The sequence below is a fragment of the Triplophysa rosa genome, linkage group LG9 (assembly GCF_024868665.1).
Source record: "Triplophysa rosa linkage group LG9, Trosa_1v2, whole genome shotgun sequence".
Lineage (NCBI taxonomy): Eukaryota > Metazoa > Chordata > Actinopteri > Cypriniformes > Nemacheilidae > Triplophysa > Triplophysa rosa.
The window spans coordinates 22809952-22831555 of record NC_079898.1 but is presented as its reverse complement, the minus strand read 5'-3'; the positions used below and the strand labels follow the sequence as shown (position 1 = coordinate 22831555).

Below are 21604 nucleotides of genomic sequence, written 5' to 3'. Positions count from 1 at the left end.
ACAACAACTTTGTGACATTGCATTTTAGCAATAACATCAGCAAGAACAATTGCGGCCTGCGTCATTCAAACGCCAACCATAATGACCCGCTCCGTTACAACAAATTTCTAATAGGTAGAACCTGAGACGCCTTCCAAACTCCAAAACCAAGCACGGACCGTGACGGAAATTCAGCAACTCGTACCAAACATGTACACAGAGAGACATTCCAGTGCGGGACCTTTCTCGTGTTGCTCACGTGTAACTGCGCCTCTCTTCCACGGGTCAGCGGCCTTCGCTGACTGAGGGTCTGTTTGAAACTCCCCGTGGGTTATTTTTGTTTTCGGTTGCCAGTTTTGTTCATTCTGTTTGATGGACTAGACTGAAAGACCACCATGTTTTCGTCTGCTGCGTTATGTGGAATGCGTCTGTGGAAGAGATGTTACCGAGAGACCTACAGAAAGCAACTAGGTGGAGCTCAGTGAGCAAGCCAGGTTAAATATCATGAGTCACTCTATAAAAAATGAAGGTAGGAAAAAGATAGCAGAATAAAAAAGTAAACAGAGACTGTGTATGCAATGGACACATTGGGACAGTGAAGGACACAATGCAACTGGTAAAGCACAGAGCTAGCAACACCAACATCATGGGTTCGATTCCGAGGGAACAAAAAATGAATGCAATGTAAGTGGCTTTGTAAAGTATCTGGCAATTGCATAATTGTAAACGTAAATATCCAACACATATCAATGGACTGCACTGAAATCTACAGCATCTACAGTATGTAACCGCATATTTGGGGGATGGTGGGGGTGTTGCATCTCAGTATGAATGGAAGATGCATAAGTGCTTTAGGTGCGATTAGTATGTCAAAGGCGATCAAGTCACGCCCTATTTAATGAAGGGTGAAACATGTAATTCTATTACTTTCAATTGGCAAAATACAAATATAGATGTTCTTGTCTACATGCTGAGCAGATGGGTTTTCTTACAGTTGCGACCCTGTCTACTTTTCGATCTGAACGCTTTAAACAATAGGAGGAAGTAACCTCATGTCTACGAGTGCTGCTACCAACTGGTTTACATCTTACTGAAAAGAACAAATAAACACACGCAAAAAGAACCAGGCAAACATTGTCCTAATTCATACTTTACCACAAACACTGTCAGGAGAAACGCAGCTGATCCACGCAGCTGTCTACGATTGACGTTTATTTACAACTTTAGTCCCCAGATTTAGAGCCTTTGTGAGAACCTCAGGATATCGTTGCTTGTAAACGTACTGTATATGAAAACAGCTCTTGTTGTGAAATCAGTTGTATATACAGTAACAGCTCCACAATTATGCTTGTTTGCTTTAGTAGAACTGACAAATGTTGCACTAATGTGTGATCACACGTGTTTGGGAAGCAGATTTTCCAGAAACCACAATCAATTATGGTCTCAGAGAACCCTTAATACTTCTCATTATTCTGTAATAAATAGCCGAGGCAGTGAAAGAAATCCAGTGCTATCACAGCGCCTGACAGCTTTGCACCGTGGAATATTGCAAGTTCTTACACGCCTGCTATGAATACTTCGCAGATCTTCTCTTTTCATTCTCCACACCGATAATGTGGCACTGCTGTTTTTCTTCTTGTTGAAAAGCATAACAAGTCAGGCAAATATATACATTCAGGGTAATAAATCACAGCTGCGTCTTTTCAGTTATGATGTGCGAGTCGATTATCATCATTATTGTCATTTTCTTATGTTATGGATTCCCAGGACTGCACTTTTAGACGCCGTGCGTTTCCCAACAGAAATGAGCCCTTGAATCACCTCTGAAAAGCAGAAATTAACTTGCTTTTTATTTACAGCTGCGACGTTGAATGAATGGGAACTCATGGTTCAGTAGAAACAAATTGTCAGTTTGATGGGAGACGCCACACTGGCTGCGCTGCGTAACACGGCCTCCTCGTTCGCAACATGTTTATCCATGGGAGGTCATGTGGTGTGCATCCACAACCGAACAACATATAAATCTGTATAAAATTAATTGTATTATTGTTTGAATGACAATCTTTGTAAACTGTGCGCATACCAGCGGTCAGATGAACTCGGAGCAACCTTTCCCTTTTATTTTTGCCTCTCTGGCACGGCCCAGGGAATGTTTAGACAAAAAAAGAGGAAATCTAGCCTTTCACATCCCACTTTTAAATGGTAGCTCGGTGTAGCAATGCCGTATCTTAATCACCCCTGTCTGTTGTAATCGAGACCAGCAGAATATTTAGGTTACAGCCTTCCTCTCGGCCCATATTACCCACGGCATAGGTCACACACATTACGGGCTAAACGCTCACATGTATACAAACACGCACCTGCGGGGTTTAAGGCCACGGAGGAAAATGCAGCTGTCTAATTTATTAGTCCCAGGAGGGGCGAGCAAGCACTGTGGATTTCTTCTGGCCTGACTTCCGTCATCGGGCTTCCAGACCAGACCTCCCTAACTCAAAGCGCTGGTGTGACAGGGAATGTCTGGTGTTGCAGCGCAGGCCCCCTCGTCTCCTCCTTTCCTCCCCGTCTGAAGCAGAAACAGAGAAGGCTATCAGTCATACGGCTGGGTCAGATGCACAATAGTGCTGGCGAGGTCTCAAGGCCTGGCAAGGCGCACCGTTTAAAACCAGGAGCTGATAAGACTCACCTTCCGGGACCTAACAGGATCTGCAGCTCCTCAGATATGCGTTCTGTATATGTTGAAGGTTTTCTGGGCGCGCTGAGAACCAGGCGAGGAAACTTCATCCTAAGAGCTGTCGCTGCTGGGTTACCTGCGGAGAGATTCTGTGATGTTGTGGCTGCAATTATACTGTATTTATATGATGAAACACATTCTTTTTAGTCTTCATTCATAAACATTGTGTGTGAAAGAAAAACCAGGGTCATAATTCACCAACAATGCATGTGAAAGAAAAACCAGCTAGGGAAACCCCTTTTTCAGAAAGTTCATAGAACAGATGAAGAGTTAGTTACATGTTCTGTCACTCAGTCTTTTCTCATAGACATGGAATATGATCCTAAACAGCGTCCAGGCATTCATATGTCAGTGTGCTTGAGTTTGCACAGAATGCTGTAATGTGAATGAGTATTGGATGATCAGAAAAGACGCAGGTCTTGACCCATTTCTTGTCTTCTGCAGTTATAAGCACAGTCAGTGTCCAGATGAAGATGATCTATTGGCCTCTCCCTCCCTCTGCTGACCGCCTCACTGTCATGGTGCTAAGGCCTGGGTTTTGTTAGGTCCAGGAAACAGGCTCTTCCTTCACATAAACATAGACTAAAATCCTTTTTCTTTTTTTTGGGGACTGGCATCGGCACGCAATCATTTTACTTTCTCAGTATTTGGGGGTACTGCAAAGAAACCGGGGCTATAAATAGCGACAATGTACGAATAAAATAATTGTAATTATACTAAAAGACTTCTATCTATAACAATCAGAATCTAAAACAGGTTACATTTTGCGTAAATGTAAGACAACTTCATGTTTTTAAGATTTTGCTGTAATAGTTACAATAAATAAAATGCCGTGTTCGGATTTGAAAAAAGTCGAAAAACTGATGCACTGAGTGGGGAAACTAAAATAATTTTGATGATTATAAAAAAATAGAAATCATAACACACACAAAAAAAACGAATTAACAATATCTCACGAAAATAGGGATAGAATTAGGGATAAAAGTGAAGCCTTAACCTTTAAAGAAATTTAGAGAAATGGGATTTGGAAATATAACATTTTTACAGGTAAAGTGACCAAATATAAACACATAAAACATCAAATTTGAGGCAGTTAATCACAATGGTTTTGAGAATAGCCTAAATTAGTTATCACAAGTTTTGAGACGTCCAAAAAGTACATTCACTGTTAAAGGCTTATTCAGTCGCGATCAAACAGAAGAGACGAAAACGTTTCTCTTTTCGATTTTGCTGTACTTTGTTTGCCCTGGATTTATTTTGATATTTATTTTGATTCGATTTTTATTTTCTTAATTTTTTTCTTTTATTTAAAAAGTTTTTTTCAACTTCTTTTCTTCTTCCAAAATGTTTTCCGAACCGAGACAGAATTGCGAAAAGAAAAATTGCGTGCGTAATTCATTCGTAAATCACCTATCCTTTTGGACAATTTTATTTTAACGGTCTCCTGCCACTCAATAAAGCAATTCATTGGTTGAACTCAATTTAATTGAGGGCAGGATTTCCATCCAATAAATATGTGTTGGTCCTACTCATAAAAAACAATCTCGTTAAATACAGTTTAGATAAAACTTAAAGACTTATACAATGAAATGTAATTTGTTGTCAGAGCTCGTAAATGTCCTACGAGCTCTGACAACAACACGTTGCATCTCTACATGCAGCAGCGAAGTAAAGCGAGCGGAAGTGTTTCGGGAGCAAGTTTATTGTTATTTTCTGGCACTGATATCATCAAAATGTCAATACCTCAGGATACTGGAGATCTCACAGGAGAGTCCTGTGCAGAAATGCGCCCTTCACGGTCAGCTTAGCTTCATGCTTGACTGAGACTCTCCTCGTCCTAATGGTGCTATTAACCAGACAAAACACTCACACACTTTAGTCGTGTGTGGGGCAAAGATCACCACTGATCAGATAAAAACACGCGACCGCGTCCAAATTCTGTGGTCAGACATTCGGCTATCCACAGCTCCTTTGGTCATAGGTCTGAACAGTGCATTGAAAGTTATCTCCGGCTGAAAGGTAAATTACTATAGGCCTGTACTTCAATATTTTGATTAGATTCATTCTCTGCTTCTGTGCGTAAAAGGATGGTGAATTATGGTTATTTAGCACAGCATTCAAAATCATGAGTCTGGCCATTTAGTTCAGTGAAAGCTGTGGAGTTGATCCACTTTGTCATTTTGTCAGCACACATGGAATTATCATGATGTATGGAAACCGTGACTCAAACCGATAAGTGGTGCAGATAAAAAGGTGGTAGTTTAAGCTTTTCATGAACCTGCAATAAATCACACCAAAACAACATTCGTACTCGGTCAGACCCACTGCCGTGTGAATCTAATAATTTACTACAGTAACAGCATGTACAATATGGCCTACTCCCCAATGTCCAACAACAGAGATATGGTATCAGTGTAAAATCCTCATTGAAATAAATCAAAGCCACGATTACTGGTCAAAGTGCAACAAATACCATGAAAATGGTGTACCTTCTCCTCTTACGAGAAAATCTAGAACCCCTCCGACTTTCCTTCTGAGCCATTAGTCTTGGGACTGGAGGACACAAAGCTGATCTAAACAGCACTGTTGATGGCTAACGGATGAGATAATCTCGTCTCTCTTTCCTTTTCTTTTACCTTCTTCTTAGTCTCTGACAGGCTTTTGTCTCTGGCGCCGGAGCAGGAGCCCAGAGAGACACCGTTGCGCATCATTGCGCTCGCAAACAGGTTTCCTGCGCGCCCATGCAAATAAGTGATCGATACCTGAGACGAAATACAGGAAATTTTAATTAATATTTAACATAGGCTACAATAAAGTATACATTAACAGAACTGTTGTTTCTGGTGGACAATCGAATTTATTTGGATAATTTGGGTAAGTGCAAAGTAGTGAAATCTCTCTCTTTTGTAAAACAAATAGGCTAATAATCAAAACAATACGTTGGTTACACAAATATAAGAAACAACATAAAAACGACCACGTTATTCATAAAACTGTTTAAAAATTTTTTTAAATAATTTTACCTGGACGATTAAAAGTTTAATGTTATTTCTACCCACATGTGCGTAAAGTGATTAAGACGCAAAGATTAAAATGATATTAGCTGTTAATTGACCATGATTTGAAGTTTAAAAGAAGTAAAAAATATCTTTGCGATAAAATTTGAAGTTCAAACGAGTGTCAGCCATAAAATCGAATAACTAATTTAAGAAATTGTTATTAAACTAAACGCTTTTGCTTTTACATATTGTAACAAATCACCGAAAGGAAGTGGGTCAGATTAAAAATTCAAATTTAAAGTTATTATTTTGCAAATATAATTTAACGCCTATCTCACACGCGGTCGCACATATTGTAACTTTTACAATTTTGTCTCTTTTACGCACACGAACAAATTCAAAAAGATATGTTGAAATTCGCGTGCTATAATTTACAAATGACTGCAGCTGTTTTATATCCTGTTTGACTGTCTAATAGCAGATACAAGTACGTGTGTGTGGTGCAGGTCAGCTTTAAATGGGATAATAGCACGAGCAGGGTTAAGCGTCCACTCTTGTGAAATCTCACAGCCGAAACTTAGGCACCAATCGCAAATAGGCTTTAAGAAACCATATTGTAATGTAATCGTATATACATAATATAGGCTACGTGTTCTAAAATAGTTTCATTGTTTATTGGATTACATTAAACACTCCTAAACATAACATGAGTCATCTAAAACGATACAGACTTTCATAAGGTGCTTGCGGTAATATTTATTCTTGGGTTAGCGTGCATCAAGCCCATCAATTTTTAAAAATTAAGGTTCTTAAAAGGTTCTCTGTCGGGCTTAATAGTTCCATAAAAATCTTCACAACAGAACATTTATTTTGCACAAAAGGTTCTCATAGTGGGAAATAGTTTTCAAACTATAAAGAAATTAAGAAATAGTTCTTAAGAGAACTAAAAAAAGTTATTGTATGTCTACTAAGAACCTTTACATGCAAGAGTATATTGTTTCCATACTTCCATAGAGATTTTCAGAATTTTACAAATCAATATAACTACTTTCAATGGTTTGGAATAACGCTAATAAGTAGGCTATAGTATAATATTCAGTGTTCTGTTGGTATGAGGTTGCATGCGCTTCCTCTGCGGATTGTGGGAAGGCTCGTACATCCCGCCCCGGTAACGTGACATCACCGTGCAGAAGAACTGCCTTGCGCTGCCGGAGTCCAAGAAAAACACACAACAGTTTCACACCGACGAGTGGCGGTTCACCTCTCTCCATGCAAATCAACCGGCCATGACAAAATGGGAGATTAATCGAAACATTTAGGTATGTTTACATGAAATTGTTGATTATCTAAACAATTGTTCAACAGGGCTTATAGTGTCAGAGGCTGCCAGTTGAATCAGGAATAATATTATAGATGTAATTCAACAGCGCCTGATGATGCTTCCGAGCCCGGTTACATCAACGCCGTTTTCTGTGAAGGATATACTGAAATTGGAACAGCAATCTCGCCAGTCTCGCCTTCAGTCTCTGCACCCAGCGCAATACCACGCACAGCTTCACCCGGAACCGCAGGAGAGATTTCAGACACCTTCATCCAGTTTTCTCGGAGGTGGAGACAGCCCCGGCTTCTCAGACGGCGAGGACAAGATGTCTTTTCTGAACTCTTTCTCCATGCAGGATAGCTTGGTAGAGAGCAGCCTTTCACCTCCCATGTTCGTCCATCCGGCACTGGGACACGTCGACACCAAACTTGAAGATGAACTTGAGGACCATGAAACAAGTGGGTGATTTATATTACATTTTAAAACTTGGCATTTGAAACTGACAGGGAGAATTAATTATATTAGGCAGGTTAGGAAACAAAGTAAAAAAATAATATTGCACAATTTTATATATGAATGTTTATATTATAATGTATTATGAAATGAAATATACAAGCATGAATCATACAGTTAGCATAACTATAGAACAAACTTCGTAATGTCGGCCTATGTAAAAATGTCATTTCAATAGTCAATAGTCAAACAAAAACGCAGGACTTTTAAGAACGCGCATTAGGCCTGTCAAACAAATAATACCTTATTTAACTATAATTCTGAAAAGATGCTTGTAGAATCCTGCATGGTTTGTGGTTTTATAACCTAACGGCTTTGAAACATTAACGTTGTTACTGCATTTGGATAAAGGCCTGTTCAGACTCAACACATGTAACGCACAGTGACTTGTTTATCATGCATGCAAATGTTTCTATCAATAAGTTAGAGCTGATCGAGTAAGTCTTCTGTGTGTATTTTGTTTGGGTTCATAGAAAGCTGCTGTGCCATCATAAGGTCCCCGGAGTGTGGGGCTGACGCGCACTCGGACACAGAGCGAGCGCAGCGGCAGAGGACGCGACGCAAGCCGCGGGTTCTCTTCAGCCAGGCGCAGGTCTTCGAGCTGGAGAGGCGCTTCAAGCAGCAGCGCTATTTGTCGGCTCCCGAGAGAGAACATTTGGCTAGTACCCTGAAACTGACATCGACGCAGGTCAAAATTTGGTTTCAAAACCGTAGATATAAATGCAAGCGACAGCGTCAAGACAAAACACTGGAAATGGCAGGACACCACCATCCGCCGCCACCCAGGAGAGTGGCCGTGCCCGTGCTGGTCCGGGATGGCAAGCCGTGTTTAACGGGATCACAGAGTTACAACGCCACGTACGCTGTGAACCCTGGTCCATACAGTTATAATGGTTATTCGTCTTACAATAACGCCGCGTATACAAACCCTTACAGCTGTACTTATCCCAGCCTTCCGCCACTTCCAACCAACACATCTACCAACGCATTGATGAGTATGAGTCTGAACAACCTCGGAACATATTCCCAACCCCAGACATCACAAGGGACGCCTGTGTCGGCCTGTCAAGGGACTTTGCAGGGTATTCGTGCGTGGTAGAGACATTACAACCCTTCTCACTGTACATGAAGGACAGCTTGATAATATTAAAAGACAGTTACCCATGTTTATAGGCCTATAACTTTTATCACTCAGAAGATGCGCAGGGATCCGCTGTATAGTCTACCGTTTCAGTATATAAACTTATGTGAATTTCCTCCAGCAACCCTTCCAAGATGGCTGAACGAACACAAATAAATTCTGCAAATGAACAAATTGAGACAATTATCTCAGGATAATGCCAAACATCAGTTTTATTTACCACATATGCAACGTGTGCTAGATCACATTTTTTGGACATGCACCATGACTATTTGATCTAACTTTAGACTGGCACCATGGTATTAATACATTTGCTTTCTTCGTTATTGCACATGGTGATGAACATTTATACCTGAGACTGTTATGGAAAGTGACAATGGTGTGTTTTCATGCAAACCTACCTTGCAGAAATAAAAACAGTAAACTTTATTTTATATTTTGCAACTTTGAAATATCAATAAGAGTATACACATTTTTTTTCCAAATGTAGACCCCTAAAACGGCTCTTTAAAAAAAAACAGTAAATATAAATCGATGATAAATCGGTTGGTGTGAATCATCTCACATCATAACATTGTATGAATCAGGCCTGCTTAATTAATATCGTGAGGTCTTCGATGCCACGATGTTCTTTTAAAGCATAGGATGAATACGAAATAAACTGTATCGAAGCTTTTGCAACACTTGGTATTTTTACCTGTTAAAGATGTACTAAGAGTGTCTTTTTTATCACACTTTATACGAAAATTACTCGTATTTTTAATTATTATACAGTATTCGTAAAGCTGTTTAAGTTCCTGATAATAGACTGAAACAGACACAAATCTTGGGTCATGTTTCCCAAAACAGTAATTACATATAGCTTAATTTGTACAAGTTACCGAAAATACAATACAATTGAATTGTAATAAGTAAAATCTTTCGTATATTATTTTTCAGAAGCATGAATTCATACGGACTGAAACTTTGTTTACTCATAAAACAAAATATAGGCTATTAAAAAGAAATAGCCTATATCATTAATTAATCTTACATTAATTATTATTATTGTTATTATATAATTCATTCTTTACTTCGATAAGCATAACTAATACAATATTTAAATAACGACATTCAATTCACAAAAAAGCTGCAGCAGTTTTAACTTCCTCGAACAGAAGGTTGGAATATGCTCAACTAGTCTGCATTCATTTTCATGTTGCTATAGGCTTTTACTGCAGTGTCCCAGTGATCCACATCTAATTAATCCTATTACAAAAACATCTACAATCTGGGACGCCTTCGTTAATCTATCCGAACGATCTAAAATCCTGTTTAACTGAACCAAATTTTTAATTTTTACTATAGGCTTATTCAATAATATTAATAATATTCAGCGCCTCGACAATATGCTTACGTCGTTACATTTTTATTTTAATGTTTCGTGGAAAGACATTGGATGTAATGCAAAATGTTGGACTTTTATTCAGAACCTTTGGGCCCTGGTCACCTGACAGTTCCAGATGCATTTATTTTTTTACGTACAGCCATACTTGTTTGTTTGGGAAAACCATGAACAACTTTGTGAAAACGCGTCACATGACCATTCAGAAAATTTAATATGGGCCTAAATAAGCAGCCTAATTGCGTAATTTACAATTTTGGGTAAAAAATGGAATTCAAATTGTTTATATCTAAGTAAACTAATACATTAAAATTGCTTTAAACAACAACAACAACAAAAAGTTAATTCTCAAAAATATATATACATTTTTGGGTAGGCCTAGCTCATTTACGTTATTCGATTTCACTTGCTACTTAGCGAATTTTCCATTGCTTTTATAGTAGTTTCATGGTGATCACATAATAATAAACGCAATGCTTTGTTGGGAATAAAAACTCGTGTGAAATCGTTTTATTCTGTGGATCTGTTAGGCCATTACGCACCGGCAGCCTTTGGTTTATCCTTCATCCCATTCTCGTTTCCCGGCGCTCACATTCTTATAATGAAGATTAATAGAAAAGTAAACACACAGTCATCGGGGTTTGTCTTTACTAATAGCAAGGGATGAACAGCTCCCCTCGCCACCGTAAGGCCAGTTGGACATACCTGCTGTCAGGGTAAGTGCCCCAGACACCTCAATGTAAATACTGATGGCGACAGGACGGCGATGCCCCAGGACCCGCTGCTGGACTACAGAGATATGAATCTATAGAGAGTGCTGGACTGCAAAGATATGAATCTATAGAGAGGATTTCTTGTCGCTATCAGAACAGAGGGTGTGGCTGGTTTCTCTGTCATGCGCCGTATCAGATTTCCTTAGTTCTTAGGCCTATAAAATATTATATTCATTGATTTATTTATTACAAATAATCTAAAAATAATGTGATAACATTAAAATATGATTAAATGTATTATGAAATTATTTGAAATTTTAGAAATGTCAACATTTACTGGTAACAAACTGAATTGTAGTTAGTAGTTGGCACTCACACACAGAAATAATTGTGCGTCAGGATTATTTAAGAAACACATGGACTGGTTATCTGTAGAGAGATAAAAGGAAGGAAAAGATGTAGTGTGAACAGAAGAATATCGTTTCAACAGAGCACGGGTCAAAGCTATAAGGCCACTGCTGCGCAACTTCTGAATCGCCAAGGCAGCAATAAATGTAGACGACAAAGAAATAAGAAATATCATGTTTTATCAATTAAAATAATTACTGCGGAAAACACCTCAGTCCTTGATGAACACAGGTGCACCGTGCACACGCACAAAGCCTAAATCACAGCATTTGTATGATGTTTGGTTATTCACACATAAACTATTGTCATGTCACTCCTCTCAAACAACACAAAAGTGCAACCTGAACTTCAAACGCAGACAGGTGTAGTAAGACTTTGCAAGTCAGGTGTTACTGGACTCACTAATCATGCTGATACAATCTATGCTCTGTGATAAATATCATGTTTTACAAATAATACTAATAGCCCACGGTGGTTTAGTACCAAAGCTTTAAGAGATATCCTACAAGTAATTTATACCGTCAGTACCTTTCCACTGGGAGTCAGATGGCGCGCGCCCCCTGGTGTTCACAACACGCTTAATCTCAAAACACGCATAATGTGCTAAATAGCTGTTTATTCTCCCCGGACTGCGAGAGTGGGGTTTTATGGTTTCGAACACAATCTTTTCTAAACTGGAAGGTTTAAATATTTATAGAAAAATATAAAAAATCAAAATAAAAGTTTGGCGCACTGCATTTGCCGTTTAATGTTTTTTTTTCTGTCTAGTGCAAATGACCTGGTGAATTTATTTAGTTTGTTCAGAGTAAAATAACATAACATTAACATAATAACTTCATTCTCCCAATATGGTGATATGGCTACCTCATCATAAACAACAGCAGGGTAATGTTATTTGGTTGACCATAATGGAAGGCCAAACTAAGGAAGAACCCCTAACAAAATGTTGGCCAGTTTGTGAGGTTTTGCACACGTGAAACACAAATTAATTTGAAAGTGTTTTAAAGATTTTAAAGAGTTTTATTGACATGTTTGTGCATCTTTTAATAATTTAAAAACATGTAAGCACTAATTCTCAAAAATGGTGCATTTTCATTATTGTAAACATAATTCTGACTCAGGAAGGTTCATCTGGGGGTTAAAAGTAACATCAACATTCTTAAAAAACAGGTGCAAAGGTTCTTCAGAGCAATGGCATTAAAGAATCATTAACTTTAAAGTTCTTATTGTACTCAAATGTCCTTATAAGAACAATTTATCTCATACCTGAATTGGTACAACGGGAAACATAAAAAATGCATTGTCGGGGTACTGTTGCTCCAGCAAAAAAATACATTTTCCATACAGAAATGTATTTTATCACAATGTGAACATTGGCACAACATTTTTCATTAAAGAAATACCTAATTGTGGGGTCACAAATGATAAATATAATGACAACCAAATACAACAACGCTGGTGTAATAATTGTAGTGGCAGCCCATTCATTATACATCCATAGCTGCAGTAAACTTGTTTTTAATTCAGTCATTTGAATAATCCGAGATGCAAGGTTTACTTAGAACCAGCACATGCAGTTGGAATGCCACGTGGCGGCGCTACAGTCGTATTTCTAAAATTACACTGACCCAGCGTTTGAGGCTCAAAATGGCTTTCACGTATATGCAAGAAACTGGGGTTTTATTTGTGATGTAAGGCAACGAAGCTCCACATATTTAAAGAAACGTCTTCACCTTCGTTACACCAAACCCTCACAGAAAGAGAGAGAGAGAGAGAGAGAGAGAGAGAGAGAGAGAGAGAGAGAGAGAGAGAGAGAGAGAGATCAAACATCAGAAAAATAAGACTACCAAACAAAAGTATTGATGTTCCAGCATTGTATAACAGAATTTGTTTTTGGTTTAAGTAAAATTCTAAGTTTAAGATGATATGTTTTTATGTGGGGGTCGCAAAGCGATGCACGCAAAGTGGGCTTCCAACGAAGATTTTGAGAAACACTGGAATAGGCTATATCTAAGAATACAAATGGAAATGTAGCTAATATAAATGTAACATTTTAAAAACAAATCTACTTTTAATAAGATATACAAATAAAATGTAATAAAATAAATACCTGAGTTTATAATGCAAATTCCACTATAAATAATAACGGTTACTTTATTTAATAAAATTTAAACGAAAATCCTTTTATTAAATTGAATAAGCTTTCATAAATTAGCCTGCTTAATAAATATAGATATTGTATTATCAATGCAGTGCATAAAGAAAAGCCTAACGTCTACATTTCTGGCAAAATGGTTTATACCATTATATTATAATATTATTTCAAAGACAGAATGTGTTTCAGGATGAACTATGAACTATTGAAGCAAACTATTCTATAGACTTAACATTTTTACAGCATCTACCTATCTGGAAATCAAATCATTTTGTGACGTTTTGAATCAATTACAACCATAACTGTAAAGCAACTGCAACAAAGATACATTTCCTGTATTTTTTTCCAAAAATACATTTCCTTTTGCCACGTTTAACACTTGTTGAACTTATTATAATATATATTAAATACTTTGAATTATTACGTAATTATGGAAAAAACTCGCCGGGACATGCAGAAACACCTTACACACAAACGCACAAATTAGGCTAAATAATAATGGAAAGAATTTGCGTTATTCCACCATAGCTGTGTTCAAGCAAAAAAGTAAAACAGAGTTGTAAAGTTAATAACAAAAAACTTTTTTGCTTCGCATCTGTAAGGTAATTGATCTGTAAGGTTTGCATGCATTTGAAACATGAATAGCAAGCACAAAATTTGAACAACATTTGTGCAGCTGAATAAGAACAAAAATAAGAATATCACAAATCGAACACACAAACAATGATTATGAACTGGTTCAATTGGTCCAAAATAATAGTATCTTGGGGATTTTTGTTAAATCTTTATCCACTGCCAACGCTGCCTTTCAAACTATATCACCCCTACCACTGTGTAAATATACAATTATTATATTATTTATAAAAAGATATACATGTCCAAATAAGCTTAAAAATTACAACTAATACTAAACGTTAAAGTAAACAAATTTCGAAGGGTTTTCCATCGTCATCTAGTGGCTAAAGGAATCCGAGGGCGGAGCAAAGCTCTCCAGACAGCCCATTGGCACCGCGTTTGGAAAGGAAAAAGAGGAAACTGATGCGCACATGACAGTTTCTGACATTTTACTCGTTGATTAGGTCAGCAGACGCGTTCCCCCAATTAAAGACGGCGACCAATACATCGTGGACTAATTCATCGACATGAAAAAACAGAAGATTGCCAGATAGAACGCCATCGAAGACAAACAGTTCAGGCCACCCAACAGGTTACGTAAATGTTTTAAATGGCGAATAAATGCACCTCCTTTTCAATTCATAACATATTAAACCGAGGAAGTGAATCCGAGAGAAATACCTGTCTTGATGAGGACGCAGATGAACGGGCGAACGGGGACAGAGAGGCACAGGACTGCTCCGGTTCATCTCTGTCGGTGCGATCCGAGAGCGCAGAGAGGCGCATCTCTTCCTGCGAGCTTGTGTTAGACTCATCATCATCCTCGGACCAGCATTCATGCGAGGAAGAATCCACAGGGGAAGACACATCACAACTAGAAAGACGACACGGTGAGACATTAAGACAACCACACAGAGAATTATTTATGTGCGCAAGCTGCTAAAACACACCATAAATTAAAATTGCTTGCCTAGAAAAGTTTGCCTATACAAATTTTTTTTTCCAAATGATGAATTGCAAAATATGATGCATGTCATTTTATGGGAGACGTTTGAATTTGTCAAATAAACAAGAAAAATGCTCATTTGGAAACCTGTCCAAATAAGTGCAATTTCCTATAAATTTTGAAATGCTATATATTGCATACATTTGTTATTTTGAAAAATATATTGTGTATATTTTATTAATATTGTAGACTTATAATTGTGAGTTTATTATTGTAATAACAGTACCGTGGGACAGAACTGCTGCAAATAAAACGCTGTGCGCAAATCCCTCGAATGGCCTTACCAACGCTTTGTCAATTTATACAGATCACGACATTGATCGAGAGAAGTCCCAGAGCTGTAACTTCGGAGACAATAATTCCAAATCGAGTAAGAAAAGGTCCCGTGCCGCCTTCTCCCACGCGCAGGTGTACGAGCTGGAGAGGCGCTTTCACCTGCAGCGCTACCTGTCCGGACCAGAGCGCGCGGACCTGGCAGGAGCCCTCAAACTGACCGAGACGCAGGTGAAAATATGGTTCCAGAACAGGAGATACAAAACCAAACGGCGACAAATGGCGGCCGAGCTTGCGACAACTCCCACGACAACCCTGGCGAAGAGAGTGGCGGTGAAGGTGCTTGTGAACAACGACCATAGGCAATACAGCGCCGAGGACCTGCTCAGTGCGCATCCCTTACACCCATCATTCCCTTACTATCCGTATATGTTCTGCTTTCAGCCGTGGACCTCAGGAAACACTTTAAGCGGTGGCTTGTACTGAATTACTGGAGTTATGTACAATACAGCCAAAGTGCGTTTATGAAGAAGAACGCAAACAAAACCATATTTTTCCAACAGGATTATAAATACTGAACGTGTCCAAAGAAGCAAACGGAGAAGGACACAATGTGATGCACTGAATTGAGACGATTAAGCCAAAGATAAAAAATTCACTCAGTAGAAATTTTGGCAACATTTCTTGTCATTTTTAATAGTGTACAATGGCCATAAAAGAATGAAAAAGCTTGAGCCAAATGCACTTGAAATTGTAATAATTACATTGTATTAGAAAACAAAATACCAAACCAAAGACTGTCATTGGCAAAACAATTGATGCATGACTAGCTTCTTATTTCTTAGACATTTTGGGGTTTACTTTAAACCAGTTGTTCCTAAGGTAAGATTTAGTGGATGTATGAAGTCCACGCAGGTGTTTTTGTTAAAATATCATCTAATGCAATTTATACATTTTGTATAATGTAAAAGTGCCTCATTAGTTTTTTAGGGCCTGTGTATATGATTTGGTATGATTTGAGTGTGTCTAGTTTGGAAAGGTTTACTTTGTTAGGCTTTGTTCTTGTTTCAAGTTTTCCTTTATGTCAATCACCAGGGAAAGTTTAACACAAACCTTTTGTGTACTGTCATACAGCCTACTGTGCACTTGAAATGTCTTAAAATGTGTCAGCAACCCACTGTTCCAATTCATTGTCTAAGTTTTATTCGGTCTCAAAAGCGCAGGTATAGAAGAACACAGGTTCAATAAAGGTTGTAGAGCAAACAGAAGAAAATGTGGTACGTGTGAGAAAAGCTAACCACAATAGTACAAATCTTAATGGGTGTTTGTCAACATGATGTACTTCGATTAATGACTGTAGGGCAATCATTTAAGAGGAAACGGTGATCGAAAAGACTGTTGACAGGAGTTCATGTACATACAAATAAAAACCAAATGAAATACCTTCAGGGAGTAAATCTTCAGATTTTTAGATAACAAGACACCTTAAAATCTTTAAACACATGTAGAAATCTTATTTTAAGGTCGTATCGATGGACTGCTTTCATATTTATCTGATAAAAAGTTTATATACCATGGACCCAGTTATTCTGGGACAATAAGTTTAACAGTCAGTACCAAGTGAGCAAACGATCTTAAATCTGCCCTCTCTATGCCCTCTCATCCAAGACTAAAGTCTAAGTTGTTCATTTCCATGAAGAACAACAATGTCGAGTTGTCTGCTTTGAATAGTCTGTCCTCTTGTGTTTAAGGAAGGAGGCCGGAGCAGTTGACAAATGAAATCCCATTTACATAAGGAACAGCATAAAAAACATGTTTTTAAGTGATTATTCACTCGCTAAAAAAACAACAACCCAGATGGACATTACATAACTTTCTTTTTCTTTCAAGGCTTGCATTTAACACACCTCTAAAATATTAAAATATTGAATATTTTGTGAAGATGAATAAAGTCTTAAATCCTAAATAAAAACATTGGAAGTTAATAATCTGCTGATCTATTTTCTAAATTAAATATGTTAACAATTGGATATTCAGAACCACAATATTGCATTTACTAAACTTATAATAATAAGCCTATATTTATGTCTGTTTGTAACCAAAAGCATATCTGTAATGTTTCTGGCAAGGTTGTTTATCGAAACGATGAGACGAGCGTTGTTTCACGTGACCGTGCTTCCTCCACAGATCTCCAAAAGCGAGACAGCAGTTTATCATGATAAACTGTTCAAGCAGAAAGCTTTAACTTCATTTCAACAATCATAAAGCAACATAAAGCAGTTCTCAAGAGCTGAAGCAGCCCTCTCGTGATATCTGCATGATTCAGATAATGTCAATAGACCATGTCTACGTTGCACAACAGAACCTGGCTAAATCCCAGAATACATTAATCATGTGTGCTTTAGGAGACAACACCCTCATGAAGGCAAGAAAAAGACGATTCAGTATCGCTAAAACACAGCATCCATCTGCAATCGGACCCTCCTGAACCTGCACCAACAGCAGCATGTTTTAATACAGATTCAATGGATGAAATCTTGGTAACATACAGTGTATTATTGTTCATTGTGTGAGAGACTTCGACTAGTTTAAGGGCAAATCACTGATGCCCTGCATGTCAGGTTAATAACTATTTTAAGTATGCTATACTCACTTAAAAGCCAACAAAAAAATTAAGGTTATTTAGCTGTTAAAAAGCCATAAAAATAAGCGTTATCCTGGGTCACACATTTTCCTAGAGATAAAGACCAATTGTATTAAGGCCTCTGAAAAAAGAATGAGCAATTTCTTTTGTCATTACGCTATTTAATATTTCCATATTTTTTATTCTATAGAATCAGTCTGATATATTTATATAACTTCAGAATATGAGGATCATTGCTTTTCCCTGTGATAAGTGGATCATTTTGTGATGGAATGATTGTTTTGGAGATGGATTTTATATAAATCTTGAATATAATAAAAGTCAGATTTGGCTCGCTGTCTGGCATGGCTTGCCGTTCTTGTGTTATGATTGACAGTCTCAGATGAACAAGCTCCTCCCGAACCCTTGTTTAAAACTCCATTTAATCTCACGTTTTATCCGAGCGTTTTTGTCCGTTCTTGTCTTCTGCGTGTGTTGTCTTCGGTTATAATCTTGATGAATTCAATCTTTTTCGTAATGATCAATTTGTTATATTTCAAACAAAACATGAATAGATCTGCTACTGAAGATGGATTGGGGCACAGTTGAGCGTCAAATGGATGTCTCTGTTTATACAAAAAAAATGTATCCTGAAGAAGTATGTAAACACTGTGTTTTTGGAGAAGAGCAGACTAGAGTGAGCAAGCTCATAAACCCACACAAAGACAACAAAAACGTTGGGTGGGATATAGTTCACCCCAGTGCATGTACAAATTTACCTGCTACAACTAACTCCCAGCTATTATACCACACGTGGACAGGCAAATCAAAATCTATTATTATGAACATATTGCTGTGTCTCACTCCAGCGAAAATGTACGTACGCCGGTAGACAAAACACACCAACCATGAGTCTGACCAAAATCCCAGTCCACACGGCGGCCATATTCGCGAGGCTTTCGAGCAGCTTTTCTTACCTATGCGAGTACAGTATTGAGTTCAAAATTACATTAATCAATATATGAATTTTTTTTATCTCCAAAACAATGCTCCAATTTAGATTCAAATAGCATATTTCAAACAACAAATCTGAACCCTGACGCTAGAATTTTTATCGCATTTTGCATGCAAATACACATGTGTATTTTAGGCTAGCCCAGCTAATGCGCATGCACGTTCTAGAATAAACAAACAAGCATTTAGCTCTTTTAACTGTAAGCCGGAACTACACCAGACATATTATGCATAAGGTCTAGGCTTTCTCCCATTCATATGCATAAGAGGCCTGTCTCTGGTCCATCCATCACAGCTTCTAAGTCTTCTTAAAACCACCATTTGCAATGAGTGAAATATCAGCAATATCAGTCAAATCAGTTTTGTTAGTCTTGTTTGAAAAGGTACTGGTGTTAACAATGCAAAGGTCATGGCTTTGATTCCCAGCAAACACACACACAAAGAAAAATGAATGCTGAATGCACTGTGAGTCACTTTGAATAAAAAAACATCTGCCAAGTGCATAAATGTAAATCTTCAAGTCAAAAATCAACCTACAATTGTCTTAATTTTCATGTTAAATTAGGGAATAAGTAGACGGTTTCAGCGGCAACAATAAAAACCAACTTTGTGTGGCCCAGACTACGTCCGCTAGACCTCCGCAAAGATATACAACAAAATATTAATATAAAATAATATTATTATAAATTAATTATTAAATAAATTGATATATTACAACCGAACACAGACCGGAAGTTAATTTCGGGCCAGGCACGTGCATCCGATGAAACAGTCTATTTAAACAGAAAAAAACATCACATTTACCATAAAGAGTTCTGAGGAAATACAAAGCTTTTGACATGCATCGCCAAATGCATAAGCATGCCGGTCTAAACCTCACACCTATAGACAATCAAGCCTACAGGTGAAAGGACGTAACGTGAGGCAAAGTTTTGTGGACAAGGGCGCTAATGCATTCGCCCAGGCTATAGAAAGGCCACGAGGAAGGAAAGAATTGGTCCACAGTTAATACCTTTGTTTGGAGAGAGCACAGCTTCACGTTGACCTTGTCTCCTAAGGCAAATCCCCCCACCCCCGTTCCCAACACCACCACCAATAATCCGACCCACAAGACTCCTCAGTCAGTTCCAAAAACGATTAGCTGATAACATCGCGGCATGCCGGAATGTAAACATTTACAGTAAAACCATAAGAGATGAACTCTCCTCCAGAGTGATGCATTAATCAGCTGTGCTTCTTTTCTGCGAAAACCCACAGCGAGGTTTGTAACCACAAGCACGGCTTAGCGACTCATAAGTTTATATGTATTTGTCCGCGTGGAGTTATGACTTACGTTTTTTAGAAGGGATAGTTTAAGACAGATGTGGTGATAAAAATGACCTCATTGTGCTATTTTTACCATTCGGTAAATATGAATCTTTCACATACCTTACACGCACACAGCTTCACGTTGAACATCTAACTTAAATTCTCTCAATAAAGTTGAGCACGACCAACTTGTACTACTTATTGTACTATTTTATAGTGTACAAACTCGCACTACGTAGCACACTACGTTCAAAACCTGCACGTGGATTTGCGGTTTACCATAAAAAGATGCACACAAGCAGTTTCCCTTTCTCGCCTGCCAATGGATTCGTGAGTGTGGGAACGTGGTGTTTTTTGGCACCTGTCTGTGAATAGTTTTGCACTCCTCTGGCCATAGATGGGCCGCCTAGTTCTCCAACCTGTTACATTTCCACAGGATGCTTCCCAACAGGTCTGTCTCTCACTCCCCGAGCGCTGTGAAAGGAATTTCAATGTTTTAATTATGGCAGATAAGGGCAAACAAGGAAGGCATTGAAGAACACTGACACAAGGCAACTTCACTTATCAAAGCAGAGATAGGACCTCCACTTAGAACCTCTTAGGGCCGCTCACCAGTTCCGATTTGGCAAATGTCCTCTTCTTCACCGTCTGGTATGGTGTCCGGCTGTCCTTGCTCTCCCTGCGAGCTTTGTTGTCGGGCAGGTGACATGCAAACGTTCAAGGCCTTCGCTGTTGTCAGCCTAGAACCAAAATTCAGGAGAAATGTCATTCAAAGTCTCGCTTTATAGTGGCTTAAAGGGACAGTTCACCCAGAAATGACCCCTTTCTTCATTCTTCAAACATGTATGGCTTTCTTTTTTCCGCAGAACACAAAATAAGATATTTTGAAGAATGTTCAATGTTCAATTCACTTGCATTGGTTTTGTGTCCATACAATAGAAGTGAATGGGTGCCAGCGCTGTTTGGTTACCAACTTTCTTCAAAATATCTTCTTTTGTGTTCTGCAGAAGAAAGTCATGCCGGTTTAAAATGAAAAGAGGGTGAGTAAATGATGATGGGATTTTCATTTTTGGGTGAACTGTCCCTTTAAGTTACATTTAAATTAATATCATAAAAAATCTGACTTCAAACTCTGATTCTGTGTTTACACTTAGTGTCTGCATATTGTATGCAATAGAAATACATTACTCGTTGAAAGTTTTCTTTTCAAATTAACATTTGACATGCAAAAAAATCCTCATCGAGTTCTGCTTGGCTGAACAGAATGGCGGTTTAGGATTTTAGAGATCAGCATGGGGTGTGCGATTCCCAGTTTGAAAAAAAAAAACATCAATTGGAACTGCAGAAATTGAGACAAATTCTATACGTCCCTGAAGCCACAAACAAATATCAGTTCGCATGGGGGAAAGCCAGAAATACAC

At 38.2% G+C, this 21604-nt stretch overlaps 2 protein-coding genes and 1 long non-coding RNA gene across 3 annotated transcripts; 2 read left to right on the top strand and 1 right to left on the bottom strand.

Moving 5' to 3' along the window:
- Positions 1–2283: 2283 nt before the first annotated feature.
- LOC130558981 (uncharacterized) lies at positions 2284–21074 on the bottom strand. The gene is made up of 5 exons (XR_008963525.1): positions 20796–21074; positions 20545–20657; positions 14641–14833; positions 2663–2786; positions 2284–2542 (listed from the first exon to the last, which is right to left on the bottom strand). It is a non-coding gene; the product is annotated as an uncharacterized LOC130558981 (long non-coding RNA).
- Positions 6664–9356, top strand: nkx2.3 (NK2 homeobox 3). The gene is made up of 3 exons (XM_057341771.1): positions 6664–7028; positions 7137–7488; positions 8017–9356. The coding sequence occupies exons 2-3, from the start codon at positions 7143–7145 to the stop codon at positions 8640–8642; spliced, it is 972 nt and encodes a 323-aa protein (XP_057197754.1). The 5' UTR covers positions 6664–7028; positions 7137–7142; the 3' UTR covers positions 8643–9356.
- nkx3.3 (NK3 homeobox 3) lies at positions 13591–17010 on the top strand. The gene is made up of 2 exons (XM_057341772.1): positions 13591–14849; positions 15273–17010. Exons 1-2 carry the CDS (start codon positions 14570–14572, stop codon positions 15722–15724), a joined length of 732 nt encoding a protein of 243 aa, XP_057197755.1. The 5' UTR covers positions 13591–14569; the 3' UTR covers positions 15725–17010.
- Positions 21075–21604: the final 530 nt, after the last annotated feature.

Excerpts from the sequence above, each read along its gene's own strand:
- nkx2.3 (XM_057341771.1), top strand. The coding sequence starts at position 7,143 with ATGATGCTTCCGAGCCCGGTTACATCAACGCCGTTTTCTGTGAAGGAT. Across the intron at positions 7,489-8,016 it reads ACTTGAGGACCATGAAACAA|AAAGCTGCTGTGCCATCATA; the intron begins GTGGGTGATTTA and ends TTGGGTTCATAG.
- nkx3.3 (XM_057341772.1), top strand. The coding sequence starts at position 14,570 with ATGGCGAATAAATGCACCTCCTTTTCAATTCATAACATATTAAACCGA. Across the intron at positions 14,850-15,272 it reads ACAACTAGAAAGACGACACG|ATCACGACATTGATCGAGAG; the intron begins GTGAGACATTAA and ends CAATTTATACAG.